This window comes from Maylandia zebra, linkage group LG19 (genome assembly GCF_041146795.1).
Source record: "Maylandia zebra isolate NMK-2024a linkage group LG19, Mzebra_GT3a, whole genome shotgun sequence".
In the NCBI taxonomy this organism is placed as follows: Eukaryota; Metazoa; Chordata; class Actinopteri; order Cichliformes; family Cichlidae; genus Maylandia; species Maylandia zebra.
Genome location: NC_135185.1, coordinates 13,409,451 through 13,422,250, shown reverse-complemented (window position 1 = coordinate 13,422,250; position 12,800 = coordinate 13,409,451). Strand labels below are relative to the sequence as shown.

Sequence of the window (12,800 nt, the reverse complement as noted above, 5' to 3'; positions counted from 1 at the left end):
TATTTGGACTGTGGGAGGAAGCTCGAATACGCAGAAAGAAGCCACACAGACATAAAACGAACATGCAAACTCAACATAGAAAGCCCCCAGCTGACCTGCAGATTCAAACTCAGGACAGTGCACTGCAGGAGGTATCATTCCTGCAGGAGCCTCTTACACTTTGGGCCCTTTTTGTCATACTTTTCATTTATTGACTTTGCCTCAGTTTCTGCTGGAAAGTAGAACATTTGCAGTTCTTGGCATTATTGGATGGATAGTAATGAAATGTCTTGCAAAGTATTACGGCCCCCGATATGCTGGCACCATTAAAATATTGGATTATGACCAATGAGCTTGCAGCTGTACTTGTTTTTAGATCGTTTCCAAATGTGTGCATCATTGTTTTGTTTAAAGCAAAGCTGAATATAGCTGAGAGTGCAATCCCATCTATTGGGAATGTATATGCACCATTGATAGCTGGGGCCTCTCTCATCAGCAAGTTTTACAACTGTGCTTTTGGAAGTGCTCCCAAACATCACTATGATTTTTACTGGCAAGCTCAGTTTGACTGATTGATGAACACGAGAGTCCTCGATGTAACTGAGTGTGCCAAGTGTACTTTAGCCAGTCAGTAATTGATTTCCTGAGATGAAGTGGTTAATAAATCCAAGTTATAATATCAGGCAAAGTGTTCACAATGAAATCTGATACTCTGATGAGACCGAGTGGAGGTCTTCAGTATGCAAAGAGAGCCGCACCTTACCTAAGACCCTGAGAATACACATGGCTGATCAATCAAGCGGATACAGTAAACACCAGTGGGTCTGTGTGTTTCAAGATGTTCTTGCTGAATAACATTAATGACATTTGAATAATGCAAAACTGCTCAATGGTGTCAGAGAATGAGGCCTGAAGTGGAGGCCTTCGTAAGCTAAGTGCAGCTTCTTTTAGATTGGACCATCTTTAAAAATAAAAAAATCTGCTTTTTGTAAACCATTAGAGGAAAAAAAAGACAATTTTGAAGTTCATAGCCTTTCTGTAATTGCCTCATGCAAGAAAAGTCTAATTACGTGTCCTCTAGAGAGCCTTGAACTGCTGCATGTTTAAAAACAAGAGGGTAATGAAGCAAAAGTGAAGGAGCTGTTAATTACTAATATAGTATTTGTAGCTGCGATACCACGGACATCCTTCAGGAATTCAGGTGAAATAACACTCACAAGACAGGAAAAAGGATTTGTGTGAGATGCGGGTTTCCGTTAAAGCTACGGCAAAAAATAGGCTGGTCTTGTGGGAAGGGCTTGATTGGCAGGGAAGAGCTTTGAACCTGATGTTTGCAAGCTTTGCGGTAAAGCGACTCCCACGTGTTCTTTGGGGAGGCTTTGTTGTTGTGACTGGAGGAAGGCTTGACAACATCCTCTTACATTAAACAATACCCAAGAGTTCAGGCAATTCCTGGAGATAACAAAGAGTTGTGGCCTGTACTGTTTTCTGGTGTTTTTGAATTTTTATTTTATTTTTTAATATAACAGGAATCAAATTGCTTCTTGTTTTTCTCTTTTAGTATTATTATTTTTATTATTGTTGTTGTTATGGCTCCCAGGCTAGAAGCATTTTCATCAACTTAAGGTTCAAATATTATTAACAATTTCATAATATTGGTTAAAATGGAGGAAGCAATTCTCCAAGAAGAAGTGAAGACCAGCACGGTTTAGTTATGGGAACGGAATCTGTCATTATTTCAAAACACTTTGCTACAAAATGATTTAATTTTGCCATGAAATTTTGAATAATATTCATGATCCCTACAGAAGCAAATGTATTTGAATAAAGTGATTACATTTTTGAATTGTTCTAATTTATTATATTTATTGTAACTACTTTATAAACAATCTGCTAAACACATAGATTGACTGACACATAATGAACATCGGTATAAAAGTCTAACATGGGAACATGGCAGATTTCTTCGGACCTTCTAATTCACATTCAGAGTCCCTGGACAGGGTACATAAAGCTATACAATACAAGAAAGGTTAAATACATAAAAACATAAAAACAAAAATTCATCACACTAAATTGAATTCTCCCTTTTCAAAATTCAGAGATACAGAGATCAGAATACTCTTCTAGTGCCTACAATTTAGCTTTCAATCTCTGGACTGCAGATACAAAGAAGGGGAAACAGTATAATCATTTAAACTAGCTCTTCATCATGTGAACTACCTGCTGCTTGCTTTTGCAATATTTTTCTTACAACATCCCCAAACTGCTCAAATGTCAGTCATTTTCTACTGTGCAGATATTGCCATAGTCTATAAGAGCAAAAATATCCAAAGTTAATATAACAACTTGGCAGAAAATTACATATATTCCTAGAGAATGTCTTACTTTAAACATTCTTTGTAAGTTTGTAACAGAAAAATGTTATAAAACCATTTTGGGACCATTTACAAATCTAACGAAGAGAATTGTTGAAAGGTCTGGAAGAATAAATATGAAGTTGTTATAATTCTTTTGACTAAAATATTTCACCATCCCCAAGACACAGAATTAGCATAGAGGAGCTGTGCTGCTCAACACACTGTAATATAATTTAGAAAGAATTTCTTCAACCAAAAAATCTAATTAAGATTGTGGGACAGGCTGAATGTATAGTGTTGAAGTCTTGGCGTGATCAGCCTACACATTACACGTTCTGTTTTGATGAGATGCCAGGAAATAAAGTATTAGTATACTTCTCCGGAATAGCCTGCACTCAGCTGGCAGTGCAATATACCTGTTTATAACCATCTAACAATGTTCAAATGTTGACTAAAAACACAAGCAATGCTGTTAAAGGTAAATTCAAGTTGATTGTAGTCATATCAGCAACACAGCTGATAGGAAATTGTCTGCCAATTGTTGCCAACAACACACAACAAAGGGTGTAACACATCACTCCCTAGAAGCAGTGCAGTGTATCAGTGTACCTAACTTTAAAGTGCTTTTAGTGCAAGAAGGTAGAGCCCAGATTACAGAAGGAAACAACATAGTGCAAGAAGTGTAGTTAATATTGCAAATACATGATACCTGAGTATATGTTTCATGGCATTCTGAAGCAATCTGTGCAGCTAAACTGAATTAGCAGGAGGTTCAGTGCATATTTAAATGCACTGAACAGCTTGAAGGTAGGTACCATCCGTGAAGAGTGATGTTCAAGTTATAGTTCACAAAAACAGAGGACTAGGCAACTGGAAAAATAAAAATACATTAAATTCAATATTGTATTATTATTATTATTATTATTATTATTTTTTTTTTTTTGTTGTTGTTGTTGTAGTGATTAAAAAATGAAGAACAAATTCAAGATAATGAAAACTAATCAGAAACCGACAAAAATAAAGTCATCATTTATGAAAAATATAAGCATCTCTGATCAGTATGTGCTCTTTGTTTAATACTCTAGCAACTCACAGAGTAATGTGTGTATTATTTTAATGCATGAAGTAATTTTTATGTTACGGTATATCGATTTTATGTAACCAATACGACGTCAAACACCATTGTCACAAATACAATCACGCTGGGAGGCAGGAAGAATGTCTGTCAGCTGTGTGTCACGCTCTCATCTAATTGGTCAGAAGCTGCCTTGGCTCTTTTTTCCTATTGGTAGTTTTTGTGGCCGGTCTCGTCACAACAGGAAGAGATGCTAACTGGTCGTCTGCCTGGCAGGTAAATAGTACACACCGGGGATGCTAGCTGTGGTCATTTCCGACACTACTAAAGGACAGAAACTCCGGGCTAACTGGAGCAAAGATGAAAGCCCATTCTTTACTGAGGATATTAAGGTATGTAAGGAACACCAGCTGTTTTGTTTTGACAGTTCAGAAAAGGAGAAGTTGGAGGGCGCGGCCTGCTGTCATTAGCATGCTAGCTAACCTCAGTGCTAACGTTATGATATTGAGCGGCTCTTAAATTAATGGCTTAATACGTCATTAGCAAAGAAGGAGGCTGACTGCAGAGGACAAATCAGTAACTCAGACTTTTGCTACGAATGTTTAAAAAGAAGATAGGAAGATAAGCTAAATTCAACAACAGTTTTTGTTTGTTGTAGGTAATGCTCAGGAAATTGCTCAAGACTTGGGATTAGCTAGGTGTGTGGTTAGTTTCAGGTGTCTCTGGATTCCAGATTACACTGAGCTGGAGTGAGTAATCGTTTCACACCTGGCCTTCTATAAAATGATGCAGCGATGTCCTTTTATGTATGTCATTACCTCTGTCAACAAAGGCAAACTGACAGACAACTTCCCCATTATTTTTTATTTTTTTTGCCACGTTCGGTTCATCTTGCAGTCCGACATTTATTTGGGTTAAACGTCTTAATTGCTCTTTGGTTACCTGTGTGCGCTAATATAATGCTGATAATCAAATTAATGCACATATTTTGGGGCTTTTAATCTGCCAGTCATCTTAGCTATGGATTCTCTGTATAGCCTTTTTCAACTACGGCAATGGGACAGTGCGCCTCGATTGTTTGTGTACCTTTGTTTTTTTTGTTGTCAGAATCCCAACCACAAGCTAGCATTTATAATCCCTCCTAAATAAAAATAATGATGTTAGGAACAGGTGCATCTGTGGCTGATAATTCATGCCCGCATGCTTATGAGTTACTTTTATATCAGTAAGTGAGTATTTTTTTCAGTCTATTTAGAAGGTTTGAATTGGACATAAAAAAGTACTGTGTAGTTATAACAGGGTTTTGTACTTTTATTTATCCACTAGGATATGAAATTGTAATGAACGCTCAGTCACAGTAGACTCACTAAGTATAGAAAGAGACTTAAATTGCACTTTTTTCTTAAGACATCCCAGTGTGTTGTACATTTGCTCATTGTGTAAAAATGTGTATATGTTTATAATGCACCTCTTTAATGAAGAATAGAAGGGTGTCGTCGTCGTCCCCCCCCCACCCCCACCCATGTACTGAATTATGCAGTAGTTCTGCTCAGTGTGCCCATTGAATGGTCGTTGGCATGAAAAAGTTAGTTAACATAATTGTTGTTTACAAACTAAAGACTGATGGGTGTTGTTTACTTCAGATGATGACTTCTTGCTGTAATCTAGTCACCATTATGAACCTAAAGTGAAAACACTGAGCTTGCAGAAAACAATTATGAGTCAGTGATTGCCAACGCTGATCTTTCCTGAAAGCCAGCATCTCATATCATGTGCTAGATTGTAAAACCTGAACTTGCCTTACAGGAATGGATACGTAGTCTGGGTATTTCCAGATTACAGTTTTGTTTTTGTTTTTTTGTTTTTTTTAAAAACATATGATTTAAACATCATGATGGCTGATGATCATTCAGACTTCTGTGTTAAATTAATGCTTCAGACAACCATGCAAAATGTGATTTACTCTTAACAGTGTAGAGTCTATGTTTTAGCTTTGCAAGTGGTTATATGTTCTGTGGTTTATCAAGTCAAGTTGATCCCTTTTTTTTTCATTTGATTTTAAAAATAGCAGCGAAAGTCGTAGTTGTACTAGCTGGAAATGCATGTCAGAATATGGTGTGAATTAAAGTATTTTAGAGAGGTTTGGCGTTTTAATGTATTAACACTTTGCTTTAACATGAGAGTGTAAATCTCACACCAGGAGTGATATGAAAAGATGAGAGGGGAGAAGAAGTGCTCAGTGCATCATCATAATGTAATGCTATGATGACTTTAATGTGATGGGAACACGATCATTGAGGAAATTGTATGTTAGAAGGAAATTTTTTTTTAATATCACTTCTCGATTTAAAAGGGAGCCACTGAAGAGAAGCTAATATGAGAGAAATATAATCTCTCTTTCTGTTCGCTGTTAGTACTCTTTCTGTGTGTTTTGGATATACAGAAGAGTGAGGTAAGCTTTATGATAAGGAATCATGGTAGGCTAGCCAGGAAGTAAGATTCTGGAATGTGGGCAGGTTTGAACACAATGACCTAAAGGATCTTTTGCCCATTTCCTTATAATTTGCTTCAGAAGAGAAACCGACAGCCACAGCAGGATTAGCATCTAGCAGGTCCATGTGAGATCAGAAACGTCCGTTAATTTAAAGTCTGTCAAATGTGACAAGCAAACACATGTAGTTACATGTAGTATCTGTCAGAAAGAAACTTTTAGAAACTGTGTTTTCTGTTGGAAATTGTGCTGGGATTGTTTTCATCTCACTGGTTTTACAGCCAACAATGTTTGGGGTGGATTAGATGAGGATTTGTGTTTGTGTGTACAGTATTGAAGCCTTTAAGCATGGGGTGACTGAGATCACAGCATACACGGGCACACATGAGCCTTTCACCAGCCTCCTGTCACTAATAATCATTGAAGCAAATACAAATAACTGAACGAGCCACAACATGCAAAGTAGTTACGCATTTTCCTAATTATGATTGTGCGTCATGTTATGCATACTGTACTGTACTGTAATGTACTGGAAATATGCATTATGTGACTGGTTTGAAATCTTAAAAAAAAAAACTTCACAGTAAGTTAACTATATACTAATAACTAATGCTAATTTTATTATTTTCATGCTTTGGGCTTGCCTGTCTGTACATGAGTCCCAATGGACTCAGACAGTTATGTTCTAATGTGTGAAAATGTCTGCTGCATCTTTGCTTCATGTCTACAGGGATGTGAACTATAACTTGGAGGGATATGACCACAGGATATAAGATGAAACAAGCAATGATCCTTTTGCCCGCCAATCTTGTTTATTATTTCTCTTTTACAGAATCATATTTGCAAATTAATCTGCCAGATTTTGTGATGCAAATTTTATGCCAAATATGATGCAGCCCTGCCAGTGTAGACATAGTGTAGTTCTAACATGTAACTTGCTGTGTCGATGCAGCAGTTTTGATAACGCACATTTATCATTATGTACGACACAGTTTGCAAAATAGTTAAGACACTATAAAATGGAAATAAAAGCAGAAAAGCAAAAAATTTTGACTTATTTAAACTCTATATTAAAGAATTTTAAAGGAAAACATATTAGAGCCAGAAACTTAATTATTATTGTTATTATTATCATCGGGTTTTTTTTTTGTTTTTTTTTTAATAATCATTTTGAGTGTGGTGCAGTTGTGACAGACATATTTAGTGTTTTGCATTATTGCTGATTTTAGCAAGACTGTAAACAGGATCTTAGTTGCTCTTCAGGACTTCCTTTGTTGTTTTTTCACAATGAGTCTAAACTTTTCAGCTCTTAATAAGTCTAGGCATGCAGTTCAGACTCATAACATCTAGAATATAGTTTGAACAAGTTTCAAGCCATTGCCTACAAAAGACATCTGGATGCCAGTATTTCTTTAAAACTTCCAAAGCTTGTTCAGAATTTATTCTTCACGGATGTGCAAAATGTTCATGTAGTGACCACTAATACCATCCCGTGCTTCCACAGATGCTGGCTTTCAAATTGTGCACTGAGAAAGTGGAAGGCCCCTCTGGAAATCTGGAACTCTATGTACCAAAACAGTTCCTGTGATTTCCAAGAATAATTTTAAGTTGTTGACTCACCCCCCGAGGAGGCAGCTGTGCGGATGCAGAGACGTTTCTAAAGGGGAAAAAAAAAGTTTAATCTTGTATTAATCTGCATGATGGTTATAACAAGTCACTATTGATAGTATTTGTCTTTCTCTGCAGTGATGTAGTTCATTGCATACTTAAACATGTTCATGTGCCAGTGAAACTAATTTGACATTTGATCATTTCAGTTTTAGACACCTGACTGCGAGCCTGTAGCCATGGATGGACATGCTGCCAAAACCAATGAAAGCACCTTCCCCAGCTTTGTGGATCTGGATAATTTCCTTACCAAGCATGATTCCAACTTCATCTGGCTTCTTGTTGGTCAGTAGTTAAAATTTTTATGGAGACACTTAATTTGTATGTGTTCCAAATATTGGCTTTGCAGCAGTAAAATTATTTCAGTCAATGCATCTTTATGAGAGTGCAATTTAATTCACTTCACTGCACACGAAGGGCATTTTTTTGGCCTTTATACTCGGTGTTGAATGCATAGCAATGATTCAGCTCAGTTTACAGTACGTTTATGTGTTCTCTTGACATGTTGGACATTTTGCTGTACTGAGCTCTAGGACTGAGTATAGTCCTAGATAAATGTTTTAAAAGCAGGTGTCCTTTGAATTTAAGCTTAATCCATATCTGGATTCAGTCATTAAGGAATATATACCCCATCTTTTTATAGAGAAGAGCAGGTTCACCTGAATTTGCACTAAAGCAGGTGAAATGGAGTGTATATGAATTCCATCTGCATTACCAATTATAGTGCCTAAGGAAACAGAGTACTTTCAGGTGGGGTTCCTAATGTGTTACTAGTACTCATGCTGTGCTGTTGCAGAATTTGACCCAACAGAGATTAATCAAGCATTGTGATTATATTTGAAAGTGTTGGCCTACTAAATTGTTATGTTTACAAGCAGACAGAAGCTTCTGTAACTCTTAAAATTAATTTTACTGACTGAAATCATGTTCTTTCTTTCCCCTTTCAGCCACCATTCTGTCCTGTGGATGGATTATCTATTTAACTTATTACAACTCACGCAACATTGGCCTCATTCTCACCCTCATCATCAACAGACTCTACAAGGATGGCTACATTCACATCGGTGTGTTCATCAGGAGCTCTGTCGCACAGTGATGAATAGGGAGGAGGAAGCGTTCAGTTGAAGGCGTTAACTCAATCTGCTGAATATTTCATGATGAGCCAGGTTCTCTCAGTGATTATATCCACAGCATCTGAGCAAACAATACCAGACTTTCTAAACATGGGTGACACAATCCACAATCCAATGAAACCTTACTTAGTTTTTAGGATGTGAGCTTCTCTTTCAAAAACGCATATCAATTAAACACAAACTTGAACCTGACTGACAGCATGAATGAGAAATGCAAAATGACAACAAAGGCAGCATGAAAGTTTAATGAGAAGAGCAAGGCGTAGTTGACATCTCTTTGCCAACATATGCTGGTACAAACTGAGCAGTCACCCTTTTGTTTGCGATTGACTTTTCTATCCAGATAAAGAGAATGTATACTTTTTACTGACATATTTGTGTCAGGTGTTAAGCAGGTTCAAACATGCCTCAGGTGTGTTTCGCTATCATTTAGCTTCAACTCAATCCTGCATGAATTTACAGGAAGGCATTAGCCTTTGTGGTTCTGTGTGGATTTTTGGAGCGAGTTAGACATTGTCTCGTCAGTCAGTGGAAAGGAATTTCACCAGTGTGAGGAAGCTTTACATTGGATGATAATGCATGAAGCACTCAGGTGCTGTCGCTCTGTTTGCATGAAGTAATTGAAACTGAGAAAGACATGCTATGAGCCAAAAGAGATTATTAACAGGAAATCAAATTCATCCTTCTCACTCAGTGACAGACTCAGACCCACTTGCTGATTTAGATCGTAATTAAGATTGTTTTTGGGGTGTTTTTTCTCTCTCTCTTTGATAAGAGTGAAAGTGCGATTAAATATCCCAGCAACACCCATGCTGCTGTTATTGTACCAGAGCTTTTATAATTCTGTAATTGCAGTTTTGTAAGGCAAGGCAAGGCAAATTTATTTGTATAGCACAATTCAACAACAAGGTGATTCAAAGTGCTTTACAGAGACATTAGAAACAAAAACAAATAAAAAGCATGATTTAAAATTGATTAAAACAAACTAACTAACTAAACACACACATTTCACACCTGTTCGCGCGATCTGAACCCTTATCGTAAGGGGAGCTACCAGTCCTTCTGTGGACGAGCTACTTTCTATTTTAAATTCCCTGAATTTAAAATACTCTCTAGACCCAGTCTAGACCCAGTTGGGGAGCTACCCAGAGCTCTAATCCCACACCTGTAATGATTCATTTAACTGGTTAAGCTTGAATTGAAGACATTGCAATCAAATCCAAAGAAATTTGCAGGATGTTACTAGTACGGTTTAATAGTAAAACCAACACTTTATGTTGCCATTTTAAAACATGCTTACACTGTTCAACTTTGCCTTTGTGCACAGGCTCCTTCTCCTTCTCTGTTCTGTCAGGGAAGGTCATGTTCAGAGATGTCTACTACATCAACCAAGACATGTCTATCAGGTAATCTGACCGATGTTTCTGTTGTTGCTTCTCCTCCATCCGTCCCACTCTTATCTTATAATTTGCATGCTGATTGTTGTTTGTGTGTGTTACAGGATACAGGATGGCTTTCTCATATTTCGTTGGTGGAAAATGTATAATCCAAAACAGAAACAACATGGTGAGTAGAGAAGTATTTGATGACTGCTTAGATTAAACTTTTAAATGCATATGTTAGTCCACCACAGAAAAAATATATGTATATATTGGAAATCTTGGGTTATCTATGTTTGACTATCAAGATGCAACTTTTCTAACTGAGTTAGTTTCATGTGGCAACATCACCTTGAGTTCTGAGTTGTCTCTGTTTTTGCATCAGATCCCAAGGCAGAGACGAGGCTTTACGTGACTGTCAACGGCTTTGAGTTCCATGTCTATAACCGGACTGACCTCTACGCACGACTGCAGGAGACCTTTGGACTGGAACCCACGCTTCAAAGGCCCAAAAAAGATGAAGAGAGGGGGCGAGAGGACAGAAACAAGACACTGGAAAGGTATAACTACGGCATCATCGGGCAACTTTGCTTTTTATCCAGTGTTAAAATTCTTTGTAAGACATGAGTCTTATTTGAAGTTTCTAAGTTGTTAATTGCTCTAGTTGTGTTACCTTAAAATCAAATAAAAATGTCTTTGGATGATTTGTCAGTTTTTAGCTATATCTGAAACAAAAAGAACACATGCAACAGTCTAAATGCTTGTTTACCTTTTTAAAAAAAAGTGTATATTTTGTTTTTTAATTGTGATAACATTTTTGGGAGTACAGCTTTTTATATTTTCTCAGCATGTCTGTATGGTTTCAGTTCAGCAGAACAGAAATGAGTGAAAGAGCACATTCAGTGGTTGTGAATGATAAACAGCTGCTGAAAAAGTTGCATAATGTCACACCCTTTTCTATCTGTTGTTACCAAGTGGATTAGAAGTGCAGACAGAACAGAGCTACTGTCGTTTCCTGCTGACAGTCAAATTAGTTGAACTGACTAGAATCACACCTCTACTTAAAGATTGTGAAACTGTCTTCTGTTTCTTGTGTAGTGTCAACATTAAAGCTGAAAGTCAGGATCCCTCATCATCTTGGCGGTCCCTCATTCCCGTCATCAAAGTTAACATCAGCACTGTAAGTACCTAAGAACATCTCAAAACCTTTTAGAGGCATGTAATACAATTTAATAAAAAAATAATGTGTGTTTGCTGTCTTGTAGGGCCGCTTAGCATTTGGGAACCACTACCTTCCACAGACTCTGTGCATGAACTTTGAGGATGCCTGCCTGACGTATGCCACCAAACCTCCCTCCAGCCACTTGGACCAGTACATGCACATTGTCAAAGGCTCACTGGAGAATGTGCGGGTCATGCTGGTTCCCAGTCCTCGCTACCTGGGCATGCAGAATGACGAGTGAGTTCAAGTCATCTAACAAAGATAAGCACATAAACAGTATTTCTCTGTTTACAGTGTTGTTGATAATAAAACTTTTTACCTCAAAGCATTTTTAGAGGAGTTGTAGCCCAAAAAATAACTCGGCTTGAAGAATATCCTATTTCTTTATTTCCACGTATTTCTTTAAGCATATTATAATGACTAGTGCTAGTTCTCCGTAGTGCTTCTCATCTATCCTGCCGCATGCATATCTATGGTGTGAATCTTAAGAACAGACAGGATGAGACTGGGTTTGTATTTTTCATCTAGTTTGTACAAAACACAAGTAGAAGATTTTTGTTACCTTGGAATAATTTTATTTTAATGACTGCTGTTTTTTACTCAATTACGCTGCCAAGTGAATGTCGCTCCTTCAAGTACACTGAGACTGAATTGCATTGCATTAAAGATCATGGGTTTACAGTATAGAAGAATAGGCCACAGAGTTCCAAGTCTCTGTTTAACATATTTGCCCCCGAATTGTCATTTTGTGAATTTCTCATCTAGACCCCCCAGACTGATGGGAGAGGGCTTTGTTGTGATGCAGTCCAATGATGTTGACATCTACTATTACCAAGATGAACCAGGTAAGCTCATGCATGCACACATCCGCTGAGATTTCTGTGCTAAGACATTAACATGAATAACTGATAGCTGCTGACACTAAATGTAAAATTTGCCAGCCAGTATGCTGTCTCTATTAAAGTATATTCTTGATTGTTTTTAGTGCAGTTGTGTATTTTTGTTCAGCCTTCTGCTGATACCCAGGTTTTGACGTTTTCACTGTGTATGTGTCCAGGTCTGGTTCCTGTCGAGCAGGAGAGTGGCGAGGAAGCAGAGACGAGCAGTGAGGATGATAAGCTGCAGGACCTGCCTCCTTGCTGGGGTCTGGACATCGTCTGTGGGAAAGGAACTGACTTCAACTATGGGCCCTGGGCAGACCGGCAGAGGTGAGCACAGATGGACAAAACAAAATCAGCATGAAACCTGAACTAATAGGTTTTTAGAGTACAAGCTGACAGTTGGAGGTATTAGTTTTAAAGACATCTCTGTTTTTAATTGTAGTTCATACAGGTCCTGCTCAGGATTTTGTCACTGTAATACCACAAACTTATTATTGCACACACAGAATTTCCTTGGGTGAGCTGCCCAGACATATTAATCCTGGCTCAGTTATACTTTCAAGCATATTTACAGTGATGTGGTATGAACTGGAGAACTGGAGCGTAACTCCT

The 12,800-nt window shown here is 37.7% G+C and overlaps 1 protein-coding gene across 16 annotated transcripts in view; it reads left to right on the top strand.

Annotated features, from left to right (window-relative positions):
* The first annotated feature begins 3,664 nt into the window (after nt 1-3,664).
* Nucleotides 3,665-12,800, top strand: part of kiaa1109 (KIAA1109 ortholog) — an 80,390-nt gene continuing 71,254 nt past the window's right edge. For all 16 annotated transcript variants that reach the window (XM_076877288.1, XM_076877300.1, XM_076877299.1 and 13 more), the window contains exons 1-10: nt 3,665-3,806; nt 7,723-7,858; nt 8,521-8,637; nt 10,034-10,112; nt 10,208-10,272; nt 10,471-10,645; nt 11,184-11,265; nt 11,351-11,544; nt 12,073-12,152; nt 12,365-12,515. In XM_076877288.1, coding sequence (XP_076733403.1) covers nt 7,753-7,858; nt 8,521-8,637; nt 10,034-10,112; nt 10,208-10,272; nt 10,471-10,645; nt 11,184-11,265; nt 11,351-11,544; nt 12,073-12,152; nt 12,365-12,515 — 1,049 coding nt within the window. In that variant the 5' untranslated portion in view covers nt 3,665-3,806; nt 7,723-7,752. The remainder of the gene's footprint in view (nt 3,807-7,722; nt 7,859-8,520; nt 8,638-10,033; nt 10,113-10,207; nt 10,273-10,470; nt 10,646-11,183; nt 11,266-11,350; nt 11,545-12,072; nt 12,153-12,364; nt 12,516-12,800) is intronic.